General features: G+C 44.9%; 1 protein-coding gene and 1 long non-coding RNA gene across 5 annotated transcripts; one reads left to right on the forward strand and one right to left on the reverse strand.

Moving 5' to 3' along the window:
• Positions 1-4,730: 4,730 nt before the first annotated feature.
• On the forward strand, positions 4,731-14,023 carry BOD1 (biorientation of chromosomes in cell division 1). Of its 3 annotated transcripts, XM_045551151.1 has the most exons (4): positions 4,734-5,196; positions 9,342-9,466; positions 12,075-12,232; positions 13,261-14,023. In XM_045551151.1, the coding sequence occupies exons 1-4, from the start codon at positions 4,960-4,962 to the stop codon at positions 13,269-13,271; spliced, it is 531 nt and encodes a 176-aa protein (XP_045407107.1). In that variant the 5' UTR covers positions 4,734-4,959; the 3' UTR covers positions 13,272-14,023. The 3 variants fall into 3 exon arrangements, with proteins under 3 accessions (XP_045407108.1, XP_045407107.1, XP_045407105.1); XM_045551152.1 differs by lacking the exon at positions 12,075-12,232 and having other exon boundaries at positions 4,731-5,196; XM_045551149.1 differs by lacking the exon at positions 13,261-14,023 and having other exon boundaries at positions 12,075-12,271.
• Positions 14,024-14,703: 680 nt separating this feature from the next.
• On the reverse strand, positions 14,704-18,262 carry LOC123637941. Of its 2 annotated transcripts, none has more exons than XR_006735116.1 (2): positions 17,850-18,262; positions 14,704-14,838 (listed from the first exon to the last, which is right to left on the reverse strand). It is a non-coding gene; the product is annotated as an uncharacterized LOC123637941 (long non-coding RNA). The 2 variants fall into 2 exon arrangements; XR_006735115.1 differs by lacking the exon at positions 17,850-18,262 and adding an exon at positions 16,286-16,304.
• Between the last annotated feature and the right edge of the window lie 271 nt (positions 18,263-18,533).

Consider the following 18,533-nt stretch of genomic DNA (forward strand, 5'->3'; position numbering starts at 1 on the left):
GCAACAGAGTGAGACTCTGTCTCAAAATAAAATAAAATAAACCTGGAAAAAGGAAGGGAGGGAGATGGGTGAGGAGAAATAAAATTCAGATACCATGTACCATCCACCTAGCAACTCCTCCTTCCTGGTAACTGTCTTCCCCTCTTTACAAGGATAGGACAGAGGCTGCCGTGTTCTCCTGGCCAAAGGGTGAGTGCCTGAGCCATGCTAAGACAATGCAGGCATTCTCTGAGGTTTTCTGAACTACAGCTGACAGTCTCTTTCTAAAGGAAGAAGCTGTAAGATGTAATCAAGAGATACCAGTAACCAAACGGATGACTCTGCTCTGCAGTGCCAGTAAAACATATGAACAACGGAGATGAAAAGAGCTCTGTGAATGCAGTCATTCCTATTCCTTTATCCAGCAAGTATCTGCTGGCCCCTTGCTCTGTGTGGGTCCCAAGGCCAAGGGCAGAGACACAACCACCACAACAAGGCTAAGCCCTCCTGCCGCTCAGGGACTCATGTCACAGTGAGCCACACCACAATGGTCTTCTAGAACAGTTTTTCTTAATTAAAGGCAATTAAAATTCCTTGCCTTTTGAAGATTTCTTAAAATCCCCTGGGGGAGGGGTTGATGTCTGCATTCAGGGGACATCAGGTGGGGGAGGAAAACTGGGCCAGACAGCAGGCTGGGTAGGTGGGCTGGCCTCCCAGGGCTGGCCCCAGTTTGGAGCCACTTCTTCTCCTAAATTTCAACTCTCCAACCTTCCAGGCCCAAAGTCTGGACCCAGGCTGAGGGCTGGAGGGCACTGGTGTGGGGAAATGTGCCCACTCAGCATTTCATAGCAGGTTTTGGAGTGAAGGCATCGGGGCTTCTGCTGAGACACTGGAATTTTTCAGTTTGAAGCCCAAAGTTCACTCTTTCTTTCTTTCATTCATTCATTCCTGCCAAACTGCACATTCTCGCCTCCTCCCACTGCGAATCCCATTGTTATTCCAGCAGCATTTCGCTCACTGCCGGGCGAAGTGGAGGCTCCCTCTTCCAGACTTCTCTGTCGAATCACTGGCAAGGACAAAGCCATTAGGAGCAAGATTCGGTAACTAGCTTTTTAATTTCATGGCTGGAGGTTGTCAGGACAGTGCAGAGAAAATTGCCAACCATTCGGAGAGTGGCCCGTGGATCTGGGGCAGAGCAGGGGAGAACAAGGGAGCACTTCAGCTGGGGGTGAGGTGTTGGCAGCCACTTGGATGAGAAAGTTCTCTCTTTCCAAATTTCTTTGGTTCAGACCTGTGTTAATTTAGAAAGATCAATTCAGCAATTTTTCACCCTTCCTCAGTGAAGTATTTCAGATAGCTGAGGAAGAAAAAGAGAAGCGGCCCTCCAGGGACCTTTCTCTAGGAGGAAATGAGGATTAGGTGGTCGGTCACAGGTTGTTATGAAGTGGGGTCATTAATTTGAGAGAGAATTGTCCTATTTCCAGTTCATTTTTGCAAACGTGGACTACAGCATAACTGTACCTCCAGATTATAGCCCCAGTATTAGGAGGAAAAGATCTACATCCCAACTCCAAGCTCCACCACAGACTTGCTGTGTGGCTGTGGGTGAGTGGCTTTCCCTCTCTGAACTCTGTAAATTGAGACTGTTGAATAAAACAGTCCCTAATCTCCTTTCCCACCTCTGTACTTCTCTGCTTTTACCAAGCCCATGAATCCTCCTTGGGTGACTATATGGAGGCAAGAAGAAAAAGAGCCACCCATGAACAGGAATAAGGACCAACTAGTTTACCCCAAGTGGGTATGGTATTTAAATGCAGCCCTGGGTCCAGTCTTAGGGCTCTAGAATGTTCTTGCTTAAGGACCAGGATCTTAAATTAGAAGGTTGGAAGGTCACCAAGGCAACTCACAAACTATCTTCTAACCTTTGGCCCTGCTCCCAGTCCTAGCCTCAGAAGTCCGGTTTAGTCATATATTATGGACAGATTACTAGATTGTGTTAATACCTGACACCTCTGAATATTGACTATATTCTGACATTTGGTCCAGGGCATACTGAAAGTCTTAAACGGCCTTATCCTATACTTAGAAGAGCAAATTTCCCATTCACTCACTCATTTTTTTTTTCATTCACCCATCATATGTTCACGGAGAGCCTAATGTATGAGGCATTGTGCTAGGTGCTGGCATGTGCTGATGGAAGCACAGACAATCCCTGTCTGCATGGAATTAGAGGCTAGTGGGGGAAATAGAGGTTAATCAGATAGCCTCCTGACCCAAATGTAAATTCATGATGGTAAAATGTTATCAAACATTTGCTAAGGATCAGGAATTGTGCTAAAATAGATTCCAAAATGGCACTTAGTCCTCTCTACCATCTTGGGGAAAGTAAGGTTCAGAGAAGTGATACAACTTTCCCAGTTGTATCCCCAAAAGCCCATGTATCGGACTACTTTTTCATATCTTCCCTGGCAAACCTAAGATCTCATTTCTTTTCTGGTTTCTGTAAGGTCTGGATTTGGGCTTGTGGAGGTTACACCTTTTCATTACACCTAATATGTGTAATTCACTGGGCTGAGGCAACTTGTTACAGACAAGTTTTAACACTGAGAAGCAAAAACAGGTTGTTACCTAAAGGATACCTGAAAATGAGATTGCCACCTCTAGGCCAAAGTAAAACAATATTCTGCACAGACATTTCCAAATGTTCTGGATTATTAATATAGCAATGACGCCCCCTGACGATCATTATTGTGTATTACATGTCCCTTGACAAGAGGAACACATTTTGGATATAGCTGAGGCCTTCATCCCACCACATTTATATCAATTCCAGAGGCAAGGTCATGGACATAGGGTGCAGCAGTTTCTCACAATTCAAAGTTCAGCAACAAGGACATGGGTTCCTATGACAGACAGTGATATTGTCACAGCATGAACCACATGCTGCCAATCTCCTGGATCATTTACCTATTAGCTCATGACAGATTCATCCATAATCTCCTGCTATAACTCTCTTTTCTGACGATTGTGGCTACAAATGACCCCCCGACACACATACACACACATCCCCATCCCACAGCTATAGGAAACAGACAGGAACTTATGTATTCACTTTGATCTAGGTATAGTGCTAAGAGCTAGAGACACAGTAATGAACAAATCATGGTCCTTACTCCAAACCTTATACTCTAGTAGGGTAAACAGGAGGCCAATTAGCCTATAAATTGCTCACTTTCAATTTTAATAATTGCTACAAGAATGAGGCAGGCCTTGAGACTCTATAACAGGGAGAAAAGAGCAGATTAAGTCTGGGCCTCAGAAAAGTCTTCCCTAAGAAAAGAAAGTACGGTGTGTTGTGCCAAAAATGGAGAGGAGGCTAGACAAAGTGATCCGGAGCTTGGAGGAGAATGAACCTGAGGCCAAGGCATCTTGAACTGGGCTTCTCCTGGGGCTAAAGGTAAGTGATCATTGTGGGGTCAACTAATAAGAATAAACATTAGATAACCTCAAGGATGCTGAGCTGTTAAGAATGTTTGTCATTAATTCAACCATTGAGGATGATTCAGCTGATGTTAAACGATGAGTATAATCTAACACCTGAATATTTTGAGTGTTAATTTAAACTCTTCTGGGTCGTAAACATCAGCATGGAGAGCATCCTGGATCTCTGCCTATTCTGCATCTTCCCAGGAGCCAAGGATATTGCAGAATTTATTATTTACAGCCCTCCATTGCTTATTCAAGATGAGGAAATAATAACAGCAGACATAATTGCCAGGGTTGGGGGCAGGAGTTGAGCTAATAATGGGCAAACAGATGAAAGGAGGAGAGGATAGTTGTGGCAACTATGGGGTTCCAATGGTGAACTGTAGTTATAAAAATAATCAGGCTATAAAGCTTTACCTATAGTATAATACCAGCTAGCTCTTGGGATGTACTATACCTGAGGTGAAATATACAAGATTTGGATTCCAGAAACCTGGATTTAAATCCTACTCTTCTGCCTTCAGGTATGTGATCAGGGTAACAGACTCTGTTGTGCTTCCATTTCTGTGTCTGTAAGAAAACGGTCTTGGTAGTATGTACCTGCTTTTCAGATTGTTGTGAAGCAGTGTGTTAAAGTGCACAGCATGATGCCAGTACTCATTACTGGTTTATTATTATTCATGACAATATTTAATATTGGGGAGGAAATCCACACACAGAGACTTAAGAGGGACTTTTATTTCCTTCTTCACACTTTTCTGTTATTTTCCAGTTTTCTAAAGTGAGCATGCATTGCTATTGAAATCAAAAGGGGGGAATGCCACAAATTTTTGAATCATGGCAATTTAACCAGTTCACTGTTTTCCAAAATTCCCAGATCATGTTGTGGAAGGAAGACGTGGAGTCCATGTTAAAGGCAGATTCCTAGGCCCCGACCCATAAATACTGAATCAAAATCTTTAAGGGATAAGCCTGGTACACTGTACGTTTAATCAGCTACACAGATGATTCTCATAACCAATGTGCCGATTAAGTGGGCGGGCTGCAAGCAGTGGGCGGGGAAGGCCTGCCAGCTTGCAACCGTCGCGAGGGCCTGCGCCTACAATGCCCATGCTGCTCCGCGAACTCGAGCCCGGTGCCAGCCGGGAGTTGTAGTTTTCTTCCGCCAGGCCTCTATATTAAGAAAGCCAGAGATGGCTGCAGAAAACTCCCTGCCCCACAATGCAAAGGTCAAAGGTGACGCCATCTGGAGCGCGCCGGGAATCGACCAGGCGGTTTCTGCGGCCTCTACGCTCATCTCCGCTACTTCAGAGCCTGCCTTGGCCGCCGCCGCCGTCGCCGCCTCCGCCACCACCTCCGCCTCCGCCACCACTATCTCCGCCGCTGTTGCCTCCTTGGGGCCCTCCTCCTCCTCCGCCCCCTCCTCCCCACCCAGGCCCTCTGTCCTGGAGAAGAAGCCGCGTTCGGTGTCCCTCGCGGTCCCGGGACGCAGCCATGGCGGACGGCGGCGGCGGCGGGGGAGCGGGCGCGGTGGGCGGCGGCGGAGCGGGCCAGGCCTCGGCCGGGGCAGCGACGGGCGCGACTGGGGCCGGCGGGAGCGGCGGCCCCATCAACCCGGCCTCGCTGCCTCCTGGCGACCCTCAGCTCATCGCTCTCATCGTGGAGCAGCTCAAGAGCCGGGGCCTGTTTGACAGCTTCCGCCGGGACTGCCTGGCCGACGTGGACACCAAGGTAGCTGAGGCCACCTGGCCGAGGGGAGCGGAGCTGTGCGTAAGGCCGCTGAGGTTGCGGCTTTGATTTTCCAAAGCCGAGCGCAAAACAAAATAGTTTAAAAATCTCAGCAAAGAAGCATGACACCGCTTGGGGCAGTACAGAGAGCTTTCTGAGGGATGCACACGTGGGTTCGAGTACCTGCCTGGTCGCTTACTAGTTGTGATTTTAGTCCAATCACTTCTCTGAACTTGGAGATTCAATACAGATTTTAGAGCCTAGATCCTACCTTTTCCAAGATGGAACTCCTTTAAGCCCCTTAATAACAAATAAACCTCAGTATGTTAAGGACAATGGAGAAAAACAGGTAGGTAAGCAAGAATGCTTTAGAATTTCCACCCATTCTCTATTCGCCACTGAGGAGCTGACGTTAAAACAGAATGGTTTGCACACTCATCAGCATATTATAGCTATTTGTCCCTTTTCTCTAACCTAGTACTCAATTGGATTAAAAGCAAACTTTTAGAAACAGCACCCTTATTTTGTACTCCCATCATTGATTAAGCGGGATTCGGTGCCTATTTTAGATCCTAATGCCTTAGCCCAGTCCTCCCAGTAAAATGCTAGTTTGCTTGACCTGCTTGTCAAGGTTGTTTGGATTCATTGAAGCAATCTGTGTTAAGAGCTGGATTTTTTTTCCCTTTTAAAAACTCCTCTAACAAGACTGTGATTGTAGGATTGGGAGGCTCTGTTACTGCCTGGACTTCTTCAGGGTAGTGATTTCTCCTCCCAGAGCCTATCGTGGAAATCTTTTGCTTACCTCACAGTAAAATTGTGAAGTTAAGAGTGGACCTTAAGATAGGGCAAGACCTAGTCTATTTATTCATTCAACATTTATTGGCCTATAATTGTCAAGCTATGTGGATACAGGAACAAGGAAGTCACTATTTCATCCTCAAAGCTTCTACCCTAGGAGTGCTGTTCTTGAAAGAAAGTATTTAATTTTTTTTTAAGAGTCTCAGGCAGGTATCAACAGAGCCTTTACCTTTCCCGTGACAAATTCTCCATTCGTATTTCTTATGTTTCATTAGGTTTTGTGTGGCTTAATCAATGCCTCTGATTTTAAAACAAACAAAACAACTACAGTAGTTCCCCCTTATCTGTGGTTTTGCTTCCCAAGGCTTCAGTTACCCAACTGTCACAGTATCGTGGTGCTTGTCTTCAAGTCACCCTTATTTTACTTCACACTGGCCCCAAAGTGCAAGAGTAGTGATGCTGGCAATTCAGATATGCCAAAGAGAAGCCGCAGAGTGTTTAAAGTGAAAATGGTGAAAGTTTTCAACTTAATAAAGAGGAAAAAAAATCAGCTGAAGTTGCCGAGATCTACGAATCTTCTATCCACAACGTTGTGAAAAGGGGGGAAAAATAATGCATGTAGACGGTTCGGTACTATCAGCTGTTTTAGGCATCCATTGGGGGGGGCGGCGGTCTTAGAACGTATCCCCTGAGGATAAGGGGTATTGAACAGCTGTTGAGGGAGAGTGGTTAGAGCCTTTCTCATGTGTAGCTCCTTAGCTGGTCTTTCTGGTAGTTGCCAGGTTGTTTTAATTCTTGAAGATGGTGTGTTTTCAGGCATATCTTACCTGAGACCTTTTGTTGCTTTAGCCCAGTGGCTCTCAAAGTATAGTCTTTGGATTAGCAACATTAGCACCGAGAACTTGTTAGAAATGCACATTGTTGTACCCTACTCCAGACTACTGAAGTATTTAGGAGAAATGGAACAGATATTTGTAATTTACTCTGTACTGCACTCAAAACCAAATAAGTAGAACAAACTGAATAGGTGGAAGGGCAGATAGTACAGTAAAATGTTAGGGGTAGGCACACTGGGTCTTTTGACTTCTCCAACTGAAAGGATTATTTTCTGTCTTCTGGGTTTGTGAAGGTTTGGTGGTGATGTTCACTGTCCTTTGCCCTTTTTTTGAGTAAACAGTTTCTGTCATCTCAAACCAGGTTAGTTATTTTGAGTAGTAGAAGGTATTGTATAAAGATTTATGGTTACAAGTGGTAAATCTGATTCTAACTGCTCTAAGCAAAGAGGAGAATCTGTTGTCTTACAGAATCCAGGGAAGGACTGAATGAACAAGCTGTGTCAGAAGGGTAGGGATGAATTTAGAACCAGATAGTCTCCACTGTTGCCATGTTTTTCATCTCCGTTGTTCATATGTTTTACTGGCACTGCAGAGCAGAGTCATCCGTTTGGTTACTGGTATCTCTTGATTACATCTTACAGCTTCTTCCTTTAGAAAGAGACTGTCAGCTGTAGTTCAGAAAAACCTCAGGGAATGCCTGCATTGTCTTAGCATGGCTCAGGCACTCACCCTTTGGCCAGGAGAACACGGCAGCCTCTGTCCTATCCTTGTAAAGAGGGGAAGACAGTTACCAGGAAGGAGGAGTTGCTAGGTGGATGGTACATGGTATCTGAATTTTATTTCTCCTCACCCATCTCCCTCCCTTCCTTTTTCCAGGTTTATTTTATTTTATTTTGAGACAGTCTCACTCTGTTGCCTGGGCTAGAGTGCAGTGGCATCAGCCTAGTTCACAGCAACCTCAACTCCTGGGCTCAAGCAATCCTACTGCCTCAGCCTCCCAAGTAGCTGGGACTGCAGGCATGCGCCACCATGCCCCACTAATTTTTTCTATATATTTTTAGTTTTCCAGCTAATTTCTTTCTATTTTTTTTTTTTTCAGTAGAGACGTGGTCTCGCTCTTGCTCAGGCTAATCTTGAACTCCTGAGCTCAAACGATCCACCTGCCTCGGCCTCCCAGAGCTCTTTCCAGGTTTAGTGGAGAGTCTTTGTATTTGTGAGTCTGCTCTTGGCCTTTTGGAAGAGGTCCACTCATGGGGTTGAGGCCTGATGGCTCCTTTGTCAATTTCATTTCAGTGACTGTTAGCAAACTTTGCCGAAGTAATGCTATATAACAAACCACATCTCAGTGGCTTATAAGCATTTATTCTCATGTTGATGGGTCTATAGGTCAGCCAAAGTTCATCTGATCCAGATAGGCTTCAGCTGGGTTACTTGGCTAGCTGGAGGCTGCACGTTGCCTGTGCTTGGGTCCAGGCTGTGGGTTGGTATTAGGCCTGCTGCACACGTACCCGCCCTAGGGGCAGGGGCTACCTACAACATGCCTTCAAAGAGGATCACCAGAGCACAAGAACCAAACCAGGTAGCACAACCACATTTAGGGCCTCTTGTCACTAACACTCCACTAACTAGAGAGAATCACATTGCTGAACTCGATGTCACTGGGGTGGGAAGTATCCTCTGCCCACAGAGGGAGGGGAGAGGACTGAAGTGCTGAACAGCAGTCCACGCTATTACACCTGGTTTGGAGAATAGCAACTGATAGCACCAAAGGTCTTAGAGGCTCAGAACATTTATGCTGCCTTGAGTTCGCTGAGTTACTTTCTGATATTATTCACCTGATCCTAGTTGGGTCTAGAACATTTGAGACCAATAAGTACCTCTCAGCTCTCTTTTGGACTGACTTGTTGCTTCCCCAACGGCCTTGGACAGTGTTCCATAGGCTTTGACTTCTGTCTACATTCTTGGGTGGCCCTTTGTTTTAATGCAGGGGGTTTGTCTGAGTCCTTGTTTGTTGCTGAGAACACCCCTGCAAGGTAAGCAGAGCAGTAATACTTCAGTTTTACAGATGGAAATAACAGACTCAGAAGTTGGGTGACTTGTTGGAAGTCAGTGATGGAACCAGGGCTAGAAGCCAATTCCCCTGATTCAGAAACAGCCTAGGCTTTGCTACATTTTAGCCACATGGGCAAGTTGTTTGTTTTTTCTAAGCCTAAAATTCTGATCTCTAAAATGGGGGCAGAACACTAATAGGATCTCGCTCATAGTTACTTGAAAAGTAAATGGAATAATGTGTAAGTAAAGCATCTGGCATTGTGCCCCCCCCATAAAATGGGTGCTCATGTTAGCAATTGATTTATGACTACCATGCTGTATGGGGATCTTCAAAGTTAAAATGGAAATGTATTTGGACTTGAAAATAGCACACTTCTACAAGAACCAGTGTTCTGAATAACTGTGTTCCAAAACTTTGGTGCATATAACTTCTGACCTTGCCTCCTCTTGTTAATGTTCTAGCCAGCTTACCAAAACCTGAGGCAGAAAGTGGATAATTTTGTGTCAACACATCTGGACAAGCAGGAATGGAATCCTACAATGAACAAAAACCAGTTGCGAAATGGTCTGAGGCAGAGTGTGGTTCAGTAAGTAAGCAGAATTTAGAGCTTTTGAAAAGGCAGTAATCACAAGTACGATGCACAAGAAGGCTGATCTAAGTCACTGTTTAGTCAAGGTTGATGGTACGTTATGTCAGAGATCACTTTGAGTTGCAGCATTCTGCTCTTTTATTAAAATTAAGGTCAAAGTAAGCAAAGCACTCAATTAAAATTCTAGTTTATCCAGCCTGTGTAGGCCTCCCATGTTGCACATCTCTAGTGGGTACATTGAAAGATGCTCCAAATTGTGAGACATGTTCCCTGCTCTCTGAAGTTTCAGTGTAGTCTGAACATATATGTGAGTTTTGCACCAAGATATCAGTATAGTATGTGGATCTTTATTCTCACTAGTGAATGTGAGTTAAGTAAATTCTTTGAGTCCACCGTGGCTACCACCTCTAAAGTGTAGTGGCAGCTTTCAGGAAGGCATAGTCTTATTAAAGCATCATCCTTCACTGTAACAAACCGAACCTTAGTTAATAAAGGTACTATTGATAGCTTATCCGAGTGACTTTTCAGTGTCACTGGGCACAAAAGTGGAGGTGGGTTGTGGAATCTGGTCTTGACATTCATGAGCTAACAGTTATTGAGATGGAGAACAGATTAATGATTGTTTAGGGCCAGGGATGGGAGGAGAGGGTGAGTTGACTTGAAAGTGGTAGCAAGGGGAGAACTTGCGATGATGGTACGGTTAAGTATCTTGATTGTGGTAGAGCTTACATGAAACAATTCATGTGATAAAGTGTGGAGCTGCTCATGTGCACACATGGGTGCAGGTGTAACTGAGATCTAAATAAGTGTCATTTGCCTGGTTTTGACATTGTACTGTAGTTATGCAGGTGCTGACATTAGGAGTGGCTGTATGAAGGGTACGTGGAGCTCCCTGTACATTTCTTTGCAACTTCCTGTGAATCTATGGTGATTTCAAAATTAAAAAGTTTTTAAAAGTAGAAAAAGGTTTTTTTTACTAACAAGTCAGCACTTTCACTATGGCTGAGCATTAGGGAAGAAGCATGATATCAGAAGATGCCCAGTACCTTGTCATTCTGGAATCAGACAGTAGCTGGCCCTTACCAAGCAACCGTTTATTGCATGTCTGACTCATCCTCACAAAAAGCCCATTTTACGGCTGAAGCAACAAATTAGATAAACGTGTTTTACTCTACCTTCTAAAGGATTGGCCAGCATGTTAAGACAGTAAATCAAAACACTGAATATTTTGAAATATAAGGAAAGCTGCTATCAGTGTTACAAAGGCTGTCACTATGATGTTAATTTCCATAATGAGTGTTGATGTCATTCTAGAGGTATGCATGTGGCACTTTTTGATTTGATTTAAAATGTATTTAACCCGAAAACATGAATTTCGCTTTAATACTGGGACATTTCTCCATGATTCTTGCTAACATTTTGAATTTGAGGCAGACTGTCCTGGAGCTTTGAAATGAAGACTTGCTTTTTGCCCCTGGAGTGCTCTCCCCACCTGAGACACTGAGGGCTTCAGAGCATTGGCCTGGCAGCTTAGGCCCGGATGCTGTAACCCTGTGCTACAGCCTGGAGGGCTTCACAAGAAATCAGTCTTTATTGGAGAACAGAACTATGACTAATAAGTACTTTAATTACATATTTGTTCCTTTCATCTTCTGTTTTAGGCTCCTGACAAGATTCCACGTTCCACTCAAACGATTTTAGAATCTCCAGGAAAGTGAGCTATACTTTCTTGGTACTTTGTTTTCCCTGATCAGTGTCTTAGTCAGTGGGGCTGCTCTAACAAAGTGCCATAGACCCAGGTGGCTTATGAACAACAGAAGTTTACTTCTCACAGTACTTGAGTTTGAACCTATATGGGCTGTTTTCTAAACTCTTCAAATGTGATTTGTTTCCTGTCACCATAATCTTTCTCATTACCCTGCCCTAAGTGTTGGAATACAGACATGTTAACTTTGACTGATTTTTGCACTACTTCAAAAAGGATTTAAGGGTGTAATTTAGCCCTATAGGAGCTTAGAACCAGTTTGTTTCTTGTCTGTTTCTTTGTTTGCTTCCAGCTTGCTTATCGTACGTTATAGGTAACGACCACGGCTGAAGGCTGTGTCGAATTGCTGGTGATGTAAGCACTGTCAGCCCTGACTGATGTGCCTTGTGTAAGGTTTGAGGATGGGTAACCAGGTTGCAGCTGGAGGCTTTCTGCTTTGGCTATTAAGAGAATATTGAAGGAAATGGAGTCAGGTTCAAGGTTCATGACTTTGACGGTATGGATAAGGTTTTCAGCTCTACACACATTATCAAATTCTTTCTTGCCCTGTTGTCACTTGTTTTTTGTCTTTGGGGCAGTCTGCTCGTACAAGGCTGAGGTGGTAGTGGATGAGATAGTTAATTAGAAATAAAAGCTGCTGGTTGTAGATTGCGCCTCAAAAATGAAAATACAATAGCTTGGATTCTATGTAGTAAGTGGATTGCCCTCTGAAAGAAGTCCCTAGAAGGGCTGTAGCTTTGCCTGAGGGGACATTTATTGGGCTCCCACATGATGCTTGTTGGAGCTAAAGATAAATCCCAAAGGAACTAAATAACAGAATGATCTGTTTGTCTCCACAAGGTCAGGCATGTTGGAAGCTGGAGTAGACAGGATTATTTCTCAGGTGGTGGATCCAAAACTAAACCACATCTTCAGGCCGCAAATAGAACGAGCAATTCATGAGTTCCTGGCAGCCCAGAAAAAAGCAGCTGTGCCAGCACCCCCTCCAGAGCCTGAAGGTCAGGACCCTGCAGCTCCATCCCAGGACACTTCCTAAGGTCCAGTATCCCATCTTTTGTCCAGGAGTACACATCTCTGGCTTGTAGATATGTACAATGGATAGGAAGGGGGTAGGCCATAATTGGGGATCGTTCAGAAAGTATTTCCTGCAGAAGCACTTTCACCTCCTGTCGTGATTCATTTTTTTTACTGAGAACTAATTAGTCACATTTTCCTGTGTCAGGGAATGTATGCTTTTCTGTGCCACCAGAGCCAAACATGTAAGCTGAAACATGAATAGGTGCTTCATTAAAAACCAACTGGGATGATGATGGTGTGCACAAGGGAAATTCAAATGAAAGTCTAGTTTTTTGTTTTTTAAATTGTTTAAATGAGTTAACTTGGGTTTGCAATTTTAATATAGAATCAAGTAGTGCATTCTAAAGTTGTATCCTAAATGGGATTCAGGGTCTGCTTTGAGCTCTGCTGGATTTCCACGTACTTAGAAGGGGTTTGTTTACCCCTGTCAGTTACTTTGGGATTCTTCTGTTATGAGCACTGCCTTTTTTTTTTTAAATTAAATTTGGAATTAAATTTAAACAGCTGTAGATGCACAGAAATGCTTGGGAAACATTAGTAAACTTGAGCAATGATGAAGTTACAGTGCATGTTTAGCCATTGTTGGTGGCCATTGGGGTGTACCTTATCCGTTCATTCTGCTATTAGTGTTCTCTTAAGATTCCTTGACATGCCTTTTATTCTTAGTAAATCGGTAAGTGAAGTGATTTGACTGGGGCGTTTCGAGGATCAGGGAGTGAACGGTGGAGGAGAGCATTGGACTCACATGGAGCACTCGAGAGAGATGGTCTTTTTGTACCTCCCGGGAGAGGACCTCAAGGCCATTATGATGTGTAAAACATTCATTTTAAGTCTTTCTGGTTTAATTATAAATTCCTTTAGAAACATAAAATTATCAAAAAGTAGCATTTTGATATGATTATCTTTTTTGATATGATTATGTTTATTTGATATGATCTTTTCTTTTTAGAATATGCCTGACATGTTTTAAAAGTGCCATTTTAATCAATGGTGAAGAAGTGGATTCAGTTATGTAAGAGTACAGCTTCAGAATGAAGATAGGTCCAGGGTCATCAATGATGTCAAGATTTCAGCCTTGACTGTGGGCAGTGTCCAGATGGAGCAAGTTTGGCAATGGGAAAGTTGACTGTGTTGCCCTCTTACTGTGCTGCCATTTGACCAGCCTGTCCAAGGGTGTGATACCAGTAGACACTACAGAGAGAAACACTACAGCAACCCCTGAGGTTGTCCTGAAACAGACTTTTATATTTGAACATGGAGACTGTGCATGGACTTTAGGATTTGTGCTCTGGGATAAACAAGCTACAGTGAAAGAACATAACCAGTCCCAAAGATAATTTCAAAGAACAATGACAGTAGGGTAGCTTGGAGTAGGTATTTGACGATGCTTATTTGATTTTGTTCTCAGAGTTGCAAACTAGAATGTATAAGCCTCTAGCATCAGATAGCTTTAAAGTTCTGACCTTCTTGTACATGAATCTTCTAGTCAGTTTCCTTTCCCTTATAGGTGACAAAACTTGGAACCCTGGAATATGTGAGGAAGCTCAGACATTGGATGTAAGGAAAACAGTTGCAGGCTCTCTGTCCAGGGCTTCTTCCTGTTCTGCAAGAGCTAGTGATCTTGGCTGTGTTTACTTTATTGTTGTAGTTGTGTTTTTTAGAATGGTCAATAAATGGCTTAAGTTTTATAATAAAATCATTTGATACCCTTACTCTGAAGCTTCAACTGAATCTTAGACCCCAGGTCCGTGAAGGATGACCTTTGTCCTCTGCCTATATGCCACTCCTGTGCACAGCGCATGATTTAATGGTGATGAAGACTAGTAGATACATGCAGGCAGTCCAGAAAGTATCCAGCCATGTAGCTGTTTTCGTTACATTAACAGTGGCTGGATAATTTCCAGACAGCCTTCGTAACTTGGAACTACTCTCTCCCTGAAGCTAATAGGTGTAGCTAGATGGGACAGCCAGTTCCTTTCCTCTTCTGAAGCGTTAGTGATACCACTCTTTAGTTGAGGGCAGCCAGTTATGTCAGTGTTTCTCAAGGTTGAATATGCAGAAGTATCACCTGGGGCTCTTGGGAAAATGCATGTTCTGACTCAGAAGTTCTGGGCTGGGACCTGAGTTTGTTTCTAATAAGCTTCCAAGTGATGCTAGTGCAGCTGGGCCTCTGCACGTACTTTGGATAGCAATCCTTGGATACTGTCAAAGGTTACTTCAAACTAAGAGTCTGGTTCTTGGTGTAGGCTTTGAAGGGGGTGTTTGTGTGTGTAAGTATGTGTTCACTCCAAACCCAGAAGACCTCATAGTCATCATTACGTACAAGCCACCACTGGTCTCCATGGATACCCACTCGGTAAAGGCCAAACAAGGATGTGTCAGGTTTCCTCTATCACTTTGCATGATGGGCTGGATTTATTGCATTTTGTAGACAATAAATATGAGACAGGAAGACAGTCTCTTGGCCCCTTTAGATGTTCTTTCCAGCTCCTGCACTCACTCTGCCGGGAATGGTCTTGAAGACAGGCTAGAAAAGAGAGAAAATGCAATTAACCAGACAGTGCTGGGGGGGAAGAACTGGGGCTGAGAGCGAACAGGGGGCCGCAGAAAAAAGATGAGCCAGAAACTGAAGCAGGATGACCTATCAGTTTCAATCACATCGGTGAAAACTTAAGGGAAAACATGGTTGAACCCATCTGACATTGGTCTTGAAAAAGGGACAGATGCTATTGAACCTCAAAAAGTAGAGATGAAGGCCAGGCGCAGTGGCACACGCCTGTAATCCTAGCACTCTGGGAGGCTGAGGCAGGAGGATCGCTCGAGTTCAAGACCAGCCTGAGCAAGAGCGAGACCCCATCTCTACTAAAAATAGAAAGAAATGATCTGGACAGCTAAAAATATATACAGAAAAAAAAAATTAGCCGGGCATGGCGGCACATACCTGTAGTCCCAGCTACTCGGGAGGCTAAGACAGAAGTATTGCTTAAGCACAGGAGTTTGAAGTTGCTGTGAGCTAGGCTGACGCCATGGCACTCTAGCCAGGGCAAAAGAGTGAGACTCTGTCTCAAAAAAAAAAAGAAAAGTAGAGATAAAAGAAATCTCAATCATCTCATTTTGCAGATGGATAATTTGAAGCCCAAAGAGGAGAAGGGACTTTCCTAGGGTCACACAACAATTCCCATGGCTGACCTAAGACTAGAATTCTCACTATTCAAAGTTCAGTGTTTTTCTGGCACATAACATAGACCAAAGGGTAGTCTCATATTTGAGCAAACAGCAAATAGATCATTAACTTCAGTAATATCACAGTTGTAATACCTAACTTCTAAGCTAAGTCATCCACGTGTACACTCATTTCTGTCTTGGCAGAAACTAACAAGACCCTGTGTCCAAACCTTACCTAAATTCCCATGGCTTCTCATTTCTAGCTTTCCCTCCTCTCAGACCATGACCAGCCTATCACGACATATATGTCTCACCTTGCCTTTGACTCCCAAGCTGATACTATCAGACAGGCTAGAAACAATCAAAGATATCTGTTAGAACTAGGTGTGCACACAAGACTTACAGAACCAGCGAGTGAATCATATTAGTGAATACTCTTTGAAGCCATGTCAGATCAGAGATCACGACCCTTACCCAATAAAATGGTAGGAAACAGAACCATTCTAGAATATCTAGGGTAATGTGTGGGATGGAGTAACGAGGAAATAAAAGAGGAAGAGAAGGTTAAGTCTACTACTGAGGGTTTTGAGTTGCCAGGTCCCATACCTAGAAGCTCAGAAGGCTGGACAGTCTAGATACTTAACCTTTCTTCCTTGCACATACAGTAACAATCAAAATATTAATAATAAACATAGTCATCACTGACTTATCACTACCTACAGGCAATATGTTAAGCCCTTTTTTGTTACTTATAACAGAATACCTGAAACTGGGGGGTAGTTTATAAAGAAAAGAAATTCATTTCTTACTGTTATGGAGGCTGAGAAGTCCAAGGTTGCGAGGCCACATTTGGTGAGGGCCTTCTTGCTGGTGGGGACTCTGCAGTCCTGAGGCGGCACAGGATATCAGATGGCATCACATGGCAACGGAGCTGAGTGCGCCAGCTCAGGTCTCTCCTCCTCTTCTTATAAAGCCACTAGTCCCAATCTACTGATAACCCATTAATCCACTAACACCTAATCAATTAATCCATTAATTGTGAATGGATTAGTCCATTCATGAGTACAGAGCCCTCAGGACACAATCACCTCTTAAAGGCTCCACCTCTCACATTGGAGATTAAATTTCAACATGAATTTCAGAGGAAACAAACAGCATAGCAGCACATTATTTACATTTTTAATTTAATCTCCACCTCAAGCCCATGAATGTAGGCATCATTATTCCCCATGAAAATCAGAGTGATGAAGTAATTTGCCCATGTTTGTTATCAAGCTGTAGGACCAAGACTTGAATTCAAGTTTGAGTTCTTTTTTTAAATTTTATTTATTTATTTATTTAGAGACAGGTTTCACTATATTGCCCAGGCTAGCGTGCAGTGGCTATTCACAGACGACATCACTGCTGCACTACAGCGTCTAACTCCTCGGCTAAAGGGATACTCCTGCCTCAGCCTCCAGAGTAGGTGGGACCACTACTCGCCACTGTGCTGGTTTAAATTTGAGCTCTTAATCACTATATTCCAAAGGGTGGTTGGGAGGATTAAATTCAAATTAAAAATTTTAAAGTAAAGCACTTTGCAAAGCATCAGCTCTTAGTCCGGGCGCCTTAAATGATAGTTTGTGTCCCTTCCCGACCTTCTTCACATCCCTTGGTTTATCATCTACTAGGAAAGGATAGTAAGGCTCTTTGGTAAAAAGGGTTTCTTTGCCTGGAATGCTGAATCCTCCGTTGCCAACTCTCAATCCATCTCTTGTCAAAGTCACTGAATTCCTAGCCATCTAACTGGGGGACCAAAGTGGAGGGGAGGCCAAGGGAACATCCTCAAAGCCATCTTTTCCCGTTCCAACTGGAGGCCTTGGGCTCTTCCAGCCATAGGCGAAGGGCTGTCCTGGGTTTGCTGTGAGAACTGGAGCATCTCATTTTCTTGTCTGGAAGTCAGTTTCCCCTTGGGAGCGAGAGAGCAGGGCTGGAGGTCCCGAGGGGAACATGGGTCAGGGGCAAAAACAATGTGATCGGCAAATGATTTAACTTCTCATATTCCTGCCCCAGCTTCAAAAGGAAAGATGATAAAACGAATAACTGTACGTGGTTCACAAGGCTGCTGAACTAAAAATAATTCACAAAAAGTGCTTAGCAGAGTGCCTTGGCTACGGGAAGCATTCAATGGATGTTCCCTTTCTTACTGCCTTAAGGAATCCTTTGCGAATGACTTTAATTCACAGATGTGCTCGATGGCCTACCTAAAGAGCGGCTCTAGGGTCCTGAATTTAGCGCTTTCCATGGCATGAACAGCCTCTGCCTCAAGTGGAGGGTGGCAACTGGCACAACAGCCATGACAGTGGCCGCCAAACGCTCACTTCCCCTTCTTACCTTTCCGCCGCCCCGCCAGGCGGGAGCCCCCGACTTCCCCAGCCCGCCCGCCTCGGCCACCACTGGCCGCCTCCTCGCTGGCGAGACTTAGGCCCCGCCCTCCTCTCGCTGGGACCACTCTGCGGCGATCTCGGGCGACTCAGGGGCCGCGGAGGGCCCGCGATGCATCCTGGGCTTTGTAGTCCCTCCGCACAGCTGCGGCCGGAGAGCGGAGCCTCAGGGCCCGAAGAACTACAATCCCCAGCAGCCTGGCGGAGACCGGAGTGAGGGGGGGCTAGCGTCACGTGGGCGTTCGGCCTGGGCGGGCTCTTTCTCAGGGCGGCGGCGGCGGCTCGTAGAACCGGGGCTTTTCGTTTGGAGCGGTTGCAGGGGGTCCCGGAGCGTCGAGGCCCGCGGCCTTCCCCAGCCCGCCCGCCTCGGCCACCATTGGCCGCCTCCTCGTTGGCGAGACTTAGGCCCCGCCCTCCTCTCGCTGGGACCACTCTGCGGCGATCTCGGGCGACTCAGGGGCCGCGGAGGGCCCGCGATGCATCCTGGGCTTTGTAGTCCCTCCGCACAGCTGCTGCCGGAGAGCGGAGCCTCAGGGCCCGAAGAACTACAATCCCCAGCAGCCTGACGGAGACGGAGTGAGGGGGGGGGGGCTAGCGTCACGTGGGCGTTCGGCCTGGGCGGGCTATTTCTCAG

Source organism: Lemur catta, chromosome 5, assembly GCF_020740605.2.
Source record: "Lemur catta isolate mLemCat1 chromosome 5, mLemCat1.pri, whole genome shotgun sequence".
Classification (NCBI taxonomy): Eukaryota; Metazoa; Chordata; class Mammalia; order Primates; family Lemuridae; genus Lemur; species Lemur catta.